Source organism: Muntiacus reevesi, chromosome 2 (genome assembly GCF_963930625.1).
Source record: "Muntiacus reevesi chromosome 2, mMunRee1.1, whole genome shotgun sequence".
In the NCBI taxonomy this organism is placed as follows: domain Eukaryota; kingdom Metazoa; phylum Chordata; class Mammalia; order Artiodactyla; family Cervidae; genus Muntiacus; species Muntiacus reevesi.
Genome location: NC_089250.1, coordinates 198351256 through 198367800, shown reverse-complemented (window position 1 = coordinate 198367800; position 16545 = coordinate 198351256). Strand labels below are relative to the sequence as shown.

The 16545-nt window shown below is 36.6% G+C and overlaps 1 protein-coding gene across 1 annotated transcript in view; it reads right to left on the bottom strand.

Annotated features, from left to right (window-relative positions):
* Nucleotides 1-276: 276 nt before the first annotated feature.
* Nucleotides 277-16545, bottom strand: part of MOSMO (modulator of smoothened) — a 79939-nt gene continuing 63670 nt past the window's right edge. The window contains exons 2-3 of the mRNA XM_065924476.1: nucleotides 11716-11928; nucleotides 277-7100 (exon numbers count right to left, since the gene is read on the bottom strand). Coding sequence (XP_065780548.1) covers nucleotides 6916-7100; nucleotides 11716-11928 — 398 coding nt within the window. The 3' untranslated portion in view covers nucleotides 277-6915. The remainder of the gene's footprint in view (nucleotides 7101-11715; nucleotides 11929-16545) is intronic.

Here is a 16545-nt window from a genome sequence, read left to right as displayed (position 1 = left end):
GTTGGGGGGACTGCAACACACAAGTCCAAATTTTGCTCTCACTAACTACATTAGCAAAATATGTAGAAGATGAGGTAGTTAAAAACTTTCTTAGATATGTGGATTACTTTTTCCCTTCTAACATGACTTATCAAGGATAGTGGGAGAGGTTTTCTTTGGTGGTTCTTCAACTACATTTGCATTTTGCCACAGAAAACAAAGCAATGTGAAAGAAAAAGGTTTTAAGTTTTTTATTTAAGAAAATACTTGAATTCTTACACAACTAAATTAAGTATATAAACAACATGAAAAGAGTGCCAGAGTCAGGACATAGCATTAATTTTACTGACTTGCCCCAACATATAATAAATATTGATTTAACGGTGACCAAACACATTGGCAATAGCTACTAAAGTGCCATAAGATGTTCAGTTGGGGATGCTCTCCTCTAAAATGAGATCAAATCCTTGAGTCCATTCCTTTTAGCAGAAACAAAACCATCTTGGCAGAACCAGGTCTCGGCAAAACATACCACATGTATGGAAGGCTTCGAGAATGAAGAACCCACAAGCTTGAAGAAGCCTCCAGAGTTCTCTTCAGGATCAACAAGGTGCTTATTATCATCGTGGTCCTCTGTATGAGTTATCAATATTAGAGCACTGTGAATTTAGTAGTAAAGGGTCTTGAGTCCAGAGAAATCCTAAGGGGGTCAGCAAGACTGGCACGTTACACAGTCCAATACTTACCAATAAAATAACCACACTCACCCATAAAGGTTGCTGATCTATGCATGTCTCTGCTTTCAGGAAAAATTTCACTGGAACAATCCTGGCAGATAGGTGAGTGAGCCTTTCACAGCTCCAGGAAATAGTTTCATAGTTCTGCTTTATAACTTAGCCCCAAATTTAACCATGATAATTCATGTGTAAAGCACTGTGTCAGGGCTCTGAACTATGAGAAAGCCACATTCCTTGAATTCAGAAGTTTGATCAAATTAGAGAGAAGTGTTTAATAACAGCAGCAACTAACACTTGAAGGTTTACTATGTACCAGGAACTTTTCATGCTTTACCTCATTTAAACCGACAATACCCTATGAGGTAGGTACTATCAGACCTGGGCTACAGATAAGAAAACCAAAGTGCACAGAGGTTAAGTGATTTATTAGGTGATTTATTGTGGAACTGAGACTTGAATCCAGGCAGTTGATTCTCCTCTAGTTAGTCCTGTTACAGAGGTACAAGCAAAAGATAAACACAGCACAAAAAATTAGATCTAAAATACAAGAGGGATTAAAGAAACTGCAAGGGGGAGGTCACACAGGCACAGCTAAGACAGACAGCAAGGTGTAGGAAAAGAATGGAGAAGTTGGTTTGTCAGTAAAAAATGAAAAGAGAATGATGGGAAATCAAACTGAAGAGATAGCCTGAAATCAGCTCATTAAGGGTTTTCAATATTATGCTAAAGCAGCTTGGATTTCATTCTGTAACTGTGGGCATAACAGGAACTCAAGTGAAGAAATGAAAAGTGTTCTTCTGTGTTAAGATTATTTTGGCAGAAATGATTTGGGCGAACTGACGTAGATGGAGATTAGTTGAAGAAACACTAATTCAAGTGGCTATAGAATGTGGAAAACTCCTAGGTCAACAACTGCCCAAGGTCTATTTGTCAAACACATTCTTTTCTTCAGTATTGAGTGTCCTGCTGAGACCTAATTATGTGACTTTGGGAAAGTCAAGAAGCCTTTGAATCCTTGATTTCTTCATCTGGAAAATGGAAACAATGAACATGCTTTTAGATTTCATCCAGCTCTAAAGCTTTATGAGTTTCCTGAAGAATTTCTTCTTGAAATTTAATCTTGGGTGGTCTTAGTCTTTAGAACTGGGGCTTATTTGTAGAAACCTTGAATGTGCTTGAAAATATCCCAGTGTTTTTTTTCTTGCTGGGAAAAGAACCAAAATTCTAAAAAATACATTATGCTTTCTATCTTTAATACAACTTATAAATAACTACTTTTATTTTGTTGCTGGGTAACTGTGACCCAGAAGAGTTGACTTTGCATAAAAGGAACCCACAGTCCTCTAGTCTTGGTGTTTTTCCTATAATCTTCTCATACAGTGGTTAGAAGAGAGTTGATGGAAGACTAACTCAAAAGTATTTTTTAACTTATATTATTGTTCTTAAAAGACAGTCTGTTGCCTTTTCCTATAAAGAGAAGAAAAAGGCGTTTTTCCCCCCTTCTTAGAAGTTCAATATTTAGTCAACCACTACAATTTCCAGTTGACCTATTCATTGATATTTATAGAAAATAACTCTTCAAATACCTCAAATCTGTGTTATAAATTGGGGTAAGATCTGAATGGTGCAAAAGTAGGGTGATCAATTAATTTCTTTTTGCCTGGAACTTTCTCAGTTACAGCACTGAACATCTCATGTCCCAGAAAAGCCCTGTCTCAAAAAAACCGGGATGGTTGGTCATCCTAAGAAGATGCCATTAAGGTCCAGAAGCCAAGAACATCCAAATCCTACCTTGTCTTAAACTCCCAGTTCCCCATGAGGCTCCTGCAGAGGCCATATAAAGAAACAGCAGTGAGTGGTAAACCTAATATTTTATTTGATTATTAGTTATTATTAGGCTAGGCTACTCCCAATACTCCTAAACAGAGGCACAGTAAAGCTGGGATGAAGCATGTGAATGAGTCTGGAAACCAAAGTGCTCTACAATGCTCCTTCAAGCCCAATTTAAAAATCTTACAAGCTAAGAGTCTTTGGCCTGAAATAAAATAGAAACAGAAGACTGAGGCAAAGATGAAAGGGTTTGGGTCTATGTGCAAGGAAAAAAGAAAAGATGAGAGAGACTTGGCTTAGTACCTCTCTTCAAGTCCATGGAAATATGATATAGAAGAGGGTGCCACATGTATGGCCTTTCATTGCTGAGTGCCTCTTCTTATTGGTAAACACATACTAACCCATGTTGTGGACTATTAACAGCATCTCTTCCCTAGAAGGTAGGTAGGAGTGGGAGAGGGGAGACCTTTCCCTGGCACAATGCTAACAACAAAATCAAACCAAAAGGCATGGAAGTGTCACTGTGTGAGTATGTGAAACCTCTATAAGAAATTTATTTCTAAAATAAAGTTTTAAATTCAAAGCTTGTTTCAAAGTAATAGAAGCCTTTTTAGTTTCTTTAGTAGACAATTTATTTTGATAAACTTGCTCAATAACAAAAATACAAGTGAAGAAAAATTATGTTCATTTTATACAGTTTGTATTAACAATTTGTTTTTAAACTATTAATTGAAAAATGCTATAACCAATTAGAAAACAATCCTTAATAAAGTTTGGGGTAATATACAGCCTTGATCACAAACTTTAAAATCTCTGGAGGTGATATAACTAATAAGTCCTGTGTAGGGAATCCAACCTACACAGGCCATTTTTTTCCTTCATATGCTTTTATCCTTCAAAAATTAGTTCTGAAAGACAGCTTACTATTTTGAATTGTGAATGAAAATTTAATATTTTAAAAGAAGATCAAAGTGGGTTGATAAAACAGCTACTATAATCGGAGTAACTTGTGGCTAGTAGTCTTTTAATAAAGACAAAATAAATGCAACATGTTCTTCCCATGAAGCCCACGATGCAAAATAATAGTTAAGAGTAGTATATTCAAAGTTAGTTTCCAATACATTTTCAGGGTCTTTCCTCAAAATCAATAGATTGTATGTCACCAGGACTGTTCACTATTTTACTTAAGAGATTAAGTGAATTCACAGAACATCAAAAGGGATATCAAAGATTTAGGCAAAAGAGTAAAAATCAATGAAGTGTTTTGGTCATCTAGAACATTAAAAAAGAAAAAAAAAAAAGAGCCATCCTTCAAAAGCAAAACAAATGAAACAGAAAATAGGTTTATAAGAAATAGAAGAGTCAGAAAAATTACATACACACATTAACAACATAGAACATGGATTACCTTTGGAAAGAATCATACTGAAATGTTTGCTTTTAATGAACTGAAGATTTTTCATGTTTACAGACGTTTAGGCATGTTCAATAGGAGCTTCCAAAAATTTCAAACTAATTAAGTCTTGTGCAAATAAAACCTATAAATATTTTTCAGCAGATTTTACAGTGATGTTCTTAGGTATGAGAAGAATGCACACACTCTAAAAACAATGTAACAGACAAAAGGCTGACGAATGATTGCACCATTAAACAGTGTTTTATATACAGTTTACAAGATACGATTTCCTGCTATAAATTAACACTGTACTATATAGTACTTGTTATAGTGACCTTCTTAAAAGCAACTGCTGACAATTGTCTATCTTTTCACCTACAGGATTTATAGAATTTTATATGAATGAGTCCATTTCAATGTTTGGTCTGGAAGAGTACAAAGATGTGACTTCACATACTACTTGATGGGATGGTTTTCATCCTGGGGTAGAGTGCAGACTGGTTAGAGGGAGTTTCCCCCATCAGTCCTTTGTGCACTGGACCTCCAAGACAGTGATGAAATTAAAGACAAATTTATGGTTTGTGTAATAGATACAAATAAAACCTTAAATTCTGCAATCTTATATGCGATACCACTGTAAGTGAAAGAAGTAAACAGTGGGGAAATTCTTAGCAGCTGAGAAACTTTCTCTCCCCATGCTCTCGATCCAGTTAGAAATACTTTGAGAAACTATTTACAATAAAATTCATCTTTTGGAAGAGAAAAGCTCTTGGTCATTTATCATAAACTAATTTGAACCATACTTTGCTTATTAATAACACCTTACTTCAGTGGTATAATGGTGACAACCAAAGCTTTCCTTCAAAGTGATCCACTTGACTGAGGTCCAATCAAGTCACAGAGAGAACTGCAAGCCCAAATGTCCACAGCACATGTCCAGTGGTATTCTTAGAATGGACTAGACATCATAATACTTGGGGAAAATTAGTCTCCCTCAGGCATTTCCTAGAGATTTCTTTGAACTTGGGAAGGAAATGTGTGACATTCTCCCAGTACACTCAAGGAACACACCACAGTGGTGGTTCACTTCTTACCCCGACTCCTGAGTGAGCTGAAACACTGGGGTTTTCTTCCACAATCAAATACTGCTGAATTAACAGTAAGAAATATGAATGTCAAACAAGCCAGTGTGAAACACATCAGGCTCCTCCAATTCATACCTTGAATAACTGAGGAGGCAGCCCCATCTCTGAAGTAATCATTAACAAACAAACAAACAAACAAAAAAAAAACCAGTGCATTCATTTCCATTTGTGTGAAACAAGGGACCTACACTCTACTGAGACGGACACTTGGGTTGCCATTGCCATGAAAGGCTCTCCTGTCCCACATTTCAAACAGGAGATTATCTGTCGTGTTTGCCTGGAAAAGCAACTAGGCAGGAAGGCATGGAAATGTGGAGAAGAGAAATACTGTATTTTAAAATGATCTGTGGGCTCAAAGCTTAGCTGCAACGCTGCTTTCAGGAAGAAATACAAAGCCGTGGGGTTAGTACAGCTCTTTAAACTAAATGCAAAAATGTTAGCTTTTAGCAAACAAGGCATAAAGCATTAAAGAAAATATTGTATTGCTCATGTTTTTGGTAAAGGAGATTATTAATAATGCTTACAGTAGATGAAAAGAATACTAATTTTTACGGCAGAGTAAAGCTAGTGTTATAAATAGCCAAAATATTGTAAATTGATCTTACTAGTAGATTTTGAACTTATGTAAAGTTGTGTGCTTGAACATATAAAATGCATTATTGATGTAACAGACCAAGCCAGTTGAAAAAAGGAACCTGTGTACAACAGACAACAGTTGCCAATAATTTAAATAGTGTCAGATTCCCCAAATTATAAGATTTGACATGATCTTACCTTCTACTATCATGTACAAATAAATTAACCCTACAAAGAATTTTAGCTTAACTTAAAATTGCACCTAGAAAGGTATGGGATTATTTGTACCTATTACAAAAACCAGTTAAAATCAAGGGCTGCTACAAAGAATGAGGTAAACTGAAGACTCTCTCCACTATGCAGCCTTCAGATAAATGGCTTTTTTTCTATTGAGTTCTAGGTTTGCACACCACAGTGTTTTGCTAGCAAAGCATTCAGAGTTCTCTTCCAGGAACTGTTTGCATGTGTGTGTATATAAATTTACACACACACATACACACACACACATATATACACACTGTATACTGCATCAGCAAAATATATATATTATATATATATATTTATATAAATATAAGGAACATTTCCCCCAGCCACCCACCCCCAACATGTTTCTTAGTGTTTAATTTTTTTTTTTTGTACACAGAGAATAGGGAATTTCAGAATTTTTACATACATTTTAGCAAACAAGTTTTGATCTATTGGCTTCTTGGTGCAGTGATGCAATGGCAATCCATTTTGGTGCCAAAGACTCATACCATTACAAGGAAGCTGTGAACACTAATTTCTTAGGAGGTGAGGCCAGCCCCACGTGAACATCTTTTGCATCCCTCTGGTCCGCCATGATTCATAAATACTTGGACTTTTTTCTTTTCCTCCCTCAAATGAATCATTAGACGTTAAAAATGGAACAACAGAGTACAAAGGGCCACATGCTTTTCAGTACAAAGCATTCTCCTTCACTAGGTTGCTATCACAGTGCAGACCTGACTGCCTGAATATGCTCAGGAGATTTAGTCAATATTGTCTGTATTTGGTTATGGAAAAGGCTCTCCTTATTTTTTGTTTTTAAATCCAAAGTGCATAGTGAGAACAAATCAAAGCATTTTTTTTTCTTTTCAGCATCAGTTTCATCTAAGCATCTTCCTATGTGAGGACTACTCAGATGCCTTGCCTTTGTCCTCCCCACCCTCCAAAAATAAAAAAATAAAATAAAATTAAAAATAATAAAAGAGTCAAGCAATTTAGACATTCATCAGCCTGGTAAACAAACTTTGCCGGCAAATAGAAGTCCTACTATTGTAAAGAAAATTGATAAGACAAAAAGTACATATGATGACCCAACTACTGTGTTGTTGGGTAATTTATAAGGTTGACCTCCGACTTCATTGATGTAAAATCCTATTGGAAATATTAGGGCAGCCATACAGAAAAGGATCACTGTAAAACAAACCAAAACATAACATTAGTAACATGGTTTGGTGATTAAGAAAACAATGAAAATTTGGCACAAAGGAAGTTTATAAGTAGGGTTGTGGATTGATGACAACATGGTCAAATCTGTTACAACATGGACCACTTATAAAAAGGTTTGCATATACTATAGATCCTCCAAGCCCAACACTTAAACACAACAAAAGCTGGCTTAGCCTTTTACATATAGTTTTGAATACAAGCATTGAGAAAGGCCACCAAACCTACTAAGTAATTGTATATACAATTCTTGGCCATTTAAAGTACTGGCAGAGGGCTCAGTCAGGCAGGGGCTAAGTTCTGGCTCTACTAGTGTAATCCTAGTCTTCTGAAATTCTGAAAATGGGTAAGTTGTAGAAGAATAAACAAAACAATTTTAAGTCCTTTGCACAGTGCCAGGTTGATATTAAGTGCTGAATAAATGTTGATTATCATCACCCTAGTACTATTTTCCCAATTCTCTGCTCTTCTCAGTTGATATTAGTTATAAGGAATTAAGAAAAGGTACATACAAATATAAATACTATTTACCTTACTCTGATTTAAAATCAGCTAGTGGAAAGAACCACAGACTTCTGTGGTTCTCTCTCATGGACAACATTCCAAAAAAATAGAAAAGCACAACTCTCCCAGTTTTCTGACTACACAGAGTTTAAAGAGGGGGCTGAAGGGGTAATCTTTGAGTTTTGTATACAAACACAATGAAATATATTATTTGCTAAAATGCTTTCAGAAAGATATCAGAAAACCCTGTGTTTGGGCAGAAGTTATTCCTTGGTTGTTTTAGAAATAGCGTGCTCCCCTGTGCTACAACCAAATAAAATGTCTTCTTAAGAAACACAAATTACCTATAGATAGGCTGGCTCTTCCAAGAAAATATTTTGTGCTTTTTTAAAGTATATGCATAGTCTTTCAATTTTCTCTGAAGGCAGAAATATTTCCTCAGTATATTGTGAAGGCAGATTACTATAGTCATCTTCATTACTAACTGAATGAGAAAACTTTTCTGAGTTAAACCCATTCCCAGCAATAATGACAGAATCCTAGATAAATATACCAGTTGACTCTTGTCCTAAATTATCGGTGTTACTCAATCAGCAAAATTTAATAGGAGAGTTCTGAAAAGGCCAATTAGAAATACTTCCTGGAAGGAATAGCTCCCGAAATGCAGTAAAAGGTAACATTTTCTAAACACACCAGCACGCTTGTTTGCTTTGCACTATTTAGGTGACTATTTTATATTAAATTGACATAGAGTTTGTTTTCTTTTTGGGCATATGACCACATCAAATAATGTTACATAAGCAGATTTAGATTCTTTTGGATACCTACTACAAAACGAATGAGAAATTCAGGTATTAAGTATTAGATTTTTTGGCCTTTCTGTTGTATAGTTAGCAATAAACAACTTTATTAGTGCTGCCAATGTCCCCTCATCAGTGTTATTTGTCACCAACCTTTAATGGTTCTTAAGTCTTAAGACGGTTTGGTAAGTAAAATGAAACCACAATCTAAATAGCTATAGACAATCTAATAAAAGCAATGGGAAAACTTTATTGTCTTAAAAACAATTTGTTCTTTAATATAGATTAATTTAACCTCAGGAAACACTAAAATAATTTAGAAGTGCTTCAGACATATGCAGAATTTTATTATTCTCGTTCATTCTGTTAACTGATGTGCCAGCTTAATTCCTATCCTTTACTATTTTCTACTATAAAATAAAAATCTATCCTTTATAGTAAACATTTACCACTTAATGACTATATTTAAAGCAGGGTTTAATACTTTGCAAGTGTTAAAATATTTTCCAAATTGGTTAGGAAGAGCTTAATCAAATTTCAAGGAAGCAATGAACACCTGATTGTATCCAACAGTGATTTCTAATCCAAGGAATCAAGTCATCTATACTTCCTGAGGAGTTTTTAATGTTGGTAGATGAAATTTTTTTTAAGCTCTTGAGATTTGAGGAGTTACTTCAGATCTTAAAATACTGTTAATGCTGAAAATATCTATCAACTTTTGACAATTAAGTTCTGGGTCCTAAAAAAGTCTGTAAAGACATAACTTCATATCCTGAATGGCACAGATTTCTCAGTGGTGAGGGCCAGATATCAGGTGTACTGGCAGGCAAGTAAACTAAGGAGGCAAAAGCAAGGACAAGAGTCAGACTTGACGAAAAAGACACGTCTTTTTGTCACTCTTGCTGCCACAGGTGAGCCCCTAAAGTGTGGCTCTCCTTTGAGCACTTCCTCTGTGTAAACCCATTAGAAAATAATTAGTTTATATTCTTAACAAAACTATTGAGAAGTACATTTTCAAAGGCTGAATGGCAACACTAGGGGGAGCCCAACCCCTCTTATGACTGCCACCCCAGTAGACTAGCTGGGTTAACAAAAACAATGCATTTAAGGAAGTTAAGAGAAAGGCTACACTTTCTTAGATGACATCAACTCTAAGATACATTGTTGAATCAAAAAACCAAGATACAGAATAGTATAAATAGAATAAATATGTATTTATAGAACACTCACACATATACACATATATGTTTCTACACATAGAACACCTCTGGCAGGAAACCCCAGAAACTGGTGAGAATGGTTGCTTCCAGGAAAGGGGTGACAGGGCCATAAATGAGATTTACTTTTCACTTGGTGACCCTTTCATAGGCTCTAAATTATATATCATACACATATTATTTTAAGAAGTTAAATTATTTAAACTGAAAAATAAAGGAAAAACATTCTACATTTCAAGGTAGTACATTTAAATACATACGTAAATATTCTCTCTTGAAAAGGAATGAAAAACAAGATAATCAAAGTTCTTTCCTTTTATTGAGTCACAAGAATCAATTGCTCATCTGAGTAACTTAGTGCTTTTCTTTGACTCATACTACTTTGCTAAATCACATTTTAGATTTTTGATATTCAGAGCATAGAAAGTAAAACTGTTAGTTGCTTAGTCGAGTCTGACTCTTTGTGACCCCAAGGACTGCAGCCTCTGTCCATGGAATTTTCCAGGCAAGAATACTGGAGTGGGTTGCCATTTCCTTCCCCAGGGGATCTTCCCAATCCAGGGATTGAACCCAAGTCTCCCGCACTGCAGGCAGATTCTTTACTGTCTGAGCCATCAAGGAATATGCACTCCCAATTTTTAACTAAATCCTTCTGGATGTTGTTTTACTCCTAAAGAGTGAATTCTATCTGGATAAGTAACTGTACTTGTAACTAAAGATTCTCTTTAAATTCCTCATCAGTACCCTTTAATTTAGTAGCCCCATCTCTGTAACTGCTTCTAGACCTTACCATTTAGAAAACTGTCTCAGGAGGTCTGACCTCAAACAAGATCATCAACTTAGTTTAACAAGGTTGAAGAAGCATTTTTATGTCAACTGCAACTTGATCTACATTTTAAAAAATTAAGGGAGAAATAGAGATGAAAATAAAACAACAGATCTGGAAACGTATACATTCTCTAAGGAGAAAGAGCTTCACAGAGAGATAGGGAGAAAAACAGACTCATGAACTAATATCCCTATCCTATTATCTTTAAGAATAAATTGAGTTTTAACATTAATAGGAATACATGGGATTATGCCTGCCCCTATAAATTCTACATGACAATATCAAGGGAAAGTAAGCTGTGCTATAATATTTATTTTTTTAAAAACTTGAGAAAACCTGAGATGATTATAAGATTGAATTAGAAATTAAATCCTGCATTATTTGGCACAGGTATAGTTATGTTATTCTTTAGTGCAGGGTCTCTTCACAGGCCCTATTGGCCTCTGCTGTGGGGCTATTCTGTGCATTTGTACACTTCTTAGCAGCATCCTTGAACTCTGCTCACTACACGCCAGTAGCTTCCCTTTAGTTGGGAGAATCTAAAATGTCTACAGACTGACAAATGTCCCCTGGGGGATAAAACTGCTTTAGAAAGAAAAAAGCAAAATTATAGGAATCTTTCCTTTGTGCATTTCTGTTGCTTTTAGTTTGGGAAAAGCCTGTGTTGTGTTTTGAAATTAAACCAATTTTGCAAAGTACGAGAGAATGTGTAATATATGTATCATACCCTTGGGCATAGCTTAACGGCATAAGAAATGTTGAGAAACAATTGTTAGAAAGCCAAATGTGTCAATGATCACACAACAACTTACAGTAGAAACTCAAATCAATAATATTAAAGAGCAAATCACCACCTTAAACTAATTTATATTTCTGTATATATTTTTCTAGATTTATTTTTATTTGACAGAAGATACCAATACCATTAAGAGGAAAAGACTCAGGTTAGTGACAGCTCTGAGTCACAGGCCTGGAAAACTTATGTCACAGTGTGAGCAAAAATGAAATTCATTAAAATAGCACTTTATATAAAGCAATTAAGGTCTGGATGTCCTGGTCTTGTGGTGAGAATTCTGAAGAGCTGATGGGACTGCGTGGAGTCTATCTGATGGCAGTACGCAAATGGTGCTCTTTGATGATTAGAGAGTCCTTATTACTGAGACTTGATTATCTTCATAAACATACCAGGGTGAGTGCCTTCTAGACAAACTTAGTTAGCACAGGTTACTTACTTCCAGTGAATGCTATCCATCGAGCATATTTTGTGGCTTCTCTTCGCCAGTGGGAAGCTACCAACAAACCACAAGTGACAGTCAATGAAATGATTCCCATGATGATAAAAAACAGTGTGGTGACCCACTCTGGGGGAAGCCGAGGTGGGATGCATGTCCGGTCTCGTCCATGGATTGTTTGACACTGTCGCACGAGGCCCACAGTGAGTGCTCCTGGGGAGATGCAAAACACAGGAACATGTTAGTGGGTTTGGCACACCCCTTAAATCTTATTTCTCTCTGAGTGGGTCATTCAAGCACTTAATTCCACTGAGTCCTACTCTGCAGCATTCTGCTGTAGTCTGCTATGTAGAAATACTTCAGTGAACATGCAAAGTAAACTTAAACCCTACAAGTCATAGAAGGCAATTAATTCAGTCATTTGTTACTTTTCTGGGTGCTTGCATCAAGCACTGTTCTAGGCTCCAGGGAAATAAGTGAACAAGAGAGATGAGGTTCCTGCTCTCACTGGGCTTATCATTCTAGCAGAAAGAACTGAAATTTTTCTATTCCCAGATCTAAGCCTCACCTATATTGTTTTGACTGAGAAGAAACACACTTTTTTAAAAAAATTAAAGACAAACTTGAAATATTTCTAAGTGTAATATGTAAATAAAATTAAATAATGGATTAAATACTAGAGCCAATATTATTTTATTAATTGTAAAAGGTCTAAGAATGTTGCAATATACGTACTTTTCCATGAAATTCAAGAAAATGCTAGAAAAACTAGTAAGTTCACCCCATTTGGTAGGTTCAGCAATTTTTGTACAGTGTAAAAGTGCTCACATTGCTAAATCATTACTAGCATGCGTCAGCAAAAAAGCAGAGAGGCATCAGTGCTAACTTTTAAAATACCCCTTCTCCCATTTAAATAAATGAAAGTGTTTTTTGTAAAAATTAAGTGCTATTTTTAAACAAACATGTTCTCATGTCAAACCAAGGAACCCCTCTATCAAATTTGGGGTAAATAAATTTATAGAAATCTAGACAAGGAAGATGAAAAAGTAATTATTTTATCCCTTTCCCCACTAAGAAGAACAATTAAAATGTTACTTTTGAGTAAAACTTGCTTACTTCTCCCTTTAAGAGCAGCTGCAAATGGGAAAACAGCTGCCAAAAATACAAGAAATTTCTGGAGCCACTGAAAACATAATAGATTTCTGCATCTTTTGTTGGTCTTATTTACTCATTATGAACAACTACAACAAAAAGACATTAACCTCAAAATCACAGCACATGCCATCAACAAGTTCCTTTGTTGAGGCCTTTTGGGAAGCTGCCCTTGGTGGGAGAAGACAGACCAGGGCTGGAGCTGTATACATATGTGCATATGTGGGGCTGTTGGTCGGGGGGTGCTGCTTTCCTGCAACTTGCCTTTGCCACTAGTACATTTTTAGAAATAAACAATGTGTTCAAAGAAAACAAACAAACAAAAAAACCCAGTTCTGCTCTCAAAATTGAGTTGTGGTCTTTTTTTTCTCTAAGGCTAACTCTGACTGTAACTTTTCAAGAGTGGAAGACAATAACTCAAATGAGATGGACTTTTTTCTCTCAAATCATCTGATAATTAGGTGCTTCTTGTGATCTCTGAAGAGGTGCAAAGAGCATTATAATTATGGGATCATCTCCAGCAAGGTGGAGGAGATGAGGGGCGGGAGAGGGACAGAAAATGAGCAAACTTCCACAGTAATGCCACACTACGCCTCCTCCTATAGCTGCTGTTTGGAGTGGAGTGAGTTCATAGGCTGGGTTCAAAGTTTCGGACAATCACTAACTCCCCAGATCTGGGACTGAATCTGTGTCTCCCGCTCTGGCAGGCAGATTCTTTACTGAGTCACTTACGGGAAGCCCAACCTTTTTAGTATCCTGGTAATTGCTTGAAGCCAGAAAAGGGGCAACAATAGGGGTGAGGAGGTACCAGGGAGTTGCATAATTGTTTTTAAAGTGAAACACTAAAAAGTTTTCTTGAAAAGGAAACTTGGGGGAGAGGGTGTACTATGATAAGCCATTTTAATTTGGGAAATAAAGAAGGCATTCACAGCAGTGCTCTAGCACTTCTATCAGAAAACTATTCCTGATCACTCAGCAGAAAAACTTCTAACAAATTACCCTCTGTAGTCACTATCTCATTTATAAAAGCTCTAATTACTGTGAGAGGAGACAACAGGCAATGAAAGACCCTCTGGAAAAATTCAATAGTATGGATTCTGATTACAGTAACAACTTTCTTCACGACTTAAATATCAATACAAAGACACTTTCATCTGTAACTCTAAATAGCCAGCACAGTGAAATTTAAATTTGAGAATTATTCTTTGCTGGTAAATATTTGAGGCTGTAGGTTCAATATATCTCTCCTTCAAAACATTTCTGAGTATCCTTTTGTTGCCCCTCTTACTTTCCATTTATGGACATGGCAAGGAGGACTCGAATTTAATTTTCTGCGCTGTAGACTATTACGCTTTCTGAGGAGGACTGCTTTCTCCTTCTCTCCTGAGAGGCACACCACACCAAGTGAATACAAATATAACAAGTAAGAAAATGAAAATTATAGCTATCAGTTCAGTTGTTCAGTCATGTGCGACTGTGCGACTCCATGGACTGCAGCATGCCAGGCTTCCCTGTCCATCACCAACTCCCAGAGCTTGCTCAAACTCATGACCATCGAGTCCATTGAGATAGCTATACTTCCTAGAAATCAAAGGGCGATAACCTGACAGATGTTCAGCTTTAAAAGAGGAGTTATGCTCCTATATTTACAAAAGGCCTTATCATCACAAATCAAGACCAAATATGCAACAGCTACGTTCTGGAAGAAAAGAAAGCTAATACTAACAAGAAGGTATACGGTATATAAGAAAATCAATTCACAAATATTTTATTGAGTGTTTCTTATGTGCTCACATTTTTGTAGTGATTTGAGATTACAAAACTAATACTCTGTCACACTTTCAGTTAAAATAGATTTTTTTCCCCTTAAATTATGCAAGCGTTATTGCAAATAGCGGTTAGTCAACATTGTTGCTAATATTAATTTTCTTAAGATTCTAGGGCAATATAATTTATATCAGAGTTACATATTTTCCATAAGCTGTCTGGATGTAGGGCACTGCAAGGGTAATTGTCCTGCTATTGTTGAATGTGGTAAATTCAGGTACTGTGAGTACCCGAACTTTCACCAGGTCTTTAACTTTCATCTTTTACCTCAAAGTATTATCTCCTACCTGCAGATTCAAATCCACCACTCACATTGACTAGCCAAGATCTTTTATATACTCCAAATTTCCTGAATACAATTATAGACTGCATCACATAATTGTGCACTTGATTTTTTAAAATAACTTTTACTTATTTATCTATTATTTTTGGCTTTGCTGGGTCTTCACTGCTGTGTGGGCCTTTCTCTAGATGCTTCATCATTGTGGTGGCTTCAGTGGTTGCGGCTCCTGGGCTCTACAGGACAGGTGCAATAGTTGTGGCGCATGGGCTTAGTAGCTCCGTGGCATGTGAATCTTCCCAGATCAGGGATCGAACCTGTGTCTCCTGCATTAGCAGGATTCTTAATCAATGAGCCACCAGGAGAGCCCCATGCACTTGATTTTAAGGTAGCTTCTTTCAGACCCAAACAGAAAATGAGGGAACTGAACGTTTTACTTCACTGAAAGCCCAAAGAATGGCCTGCAGCAGTGGGCGCAAAGCAGGAATTAACAACCATTTGGTAAAATTAAAAAATAAACTAAATTTAAAAATCACGGTGCATTAACTAAATTTTCCTGTAGAACTCAGTGTGATTTCTTGAAGCACACTAAATTAAGCATAAACTTAGCCATTCACTAACTTTTTGCTTTATCCAAGAGGTCTTCTGTTTCTTGAAGGGGTCTGTAATTTCATTTCCCAAACAGCCAATCCATCTTTACCCTGCAGCTGTTTCCTAGGTAACCAGTCTAGCCAAATAAGACTTGCACACAACAGGAAAAAGGAAATCAAACCAGGAACTATAGCATGTCATATGCCTGTTAGTATCTCACCTGTGTATCGAAACACAGAAAAAGAAGTCATAATTTCCTGTTAAGTGGGGAATTTTAACTGAGGAGGCTTTTGACACCCATCATCTACGGATCCAAACACTGCTGAAATGATTTAACACAGCCAGTTTGAGCACGTCTGTTGCTACCAGGAAGATGATTACAAGGCACGTCATCACCATGTGTAAAAGCTGCGTTACAGAAAATCTGAAACACAGGAGTCGTAAAGCACTAAGGCACACACACCCACCAATCCGTCAGAGCAAACTGAGTGCAGTAACTGCTCAGTAAACTGGCCGTGATTGGGTTTTCCAATACAGGCTTGAATTTGAACAAAACGGTGAAGTTATTTAATGTTTGCTATTGCCCTCTCCCATCTTCCCCTTGAATTTTCTTCCTACTCATGTTCTCCTCATCTCATGGGGTTCTCTTTGTTAGTCAAAGGTATCAGGAACTGGCCCACCCAACCGCTACCACTGATGAGGATCTCTTACTCTACTTTCTCTCTGGGGATACAAACATCTGATCTTGGCAAGCTAGCCTGCTAGTAATGTACAGGTCTTAATGATTGATAAAGGCTTATCATATTGCCCTTTGCAAGAGCATCTGTTTAAGTAAGGGACGATATTCCAACCGAACTGAAAATTAGAGTTTTATGTTTTAGTGACAGGTTGGCTGAGGAGACTTAGGAGATTCTGGAGGCAGGTGAGAAGAAGCCTGATAGGGGCCCCAATGCGGGCAGTGATATACACCTTCTTGTGTA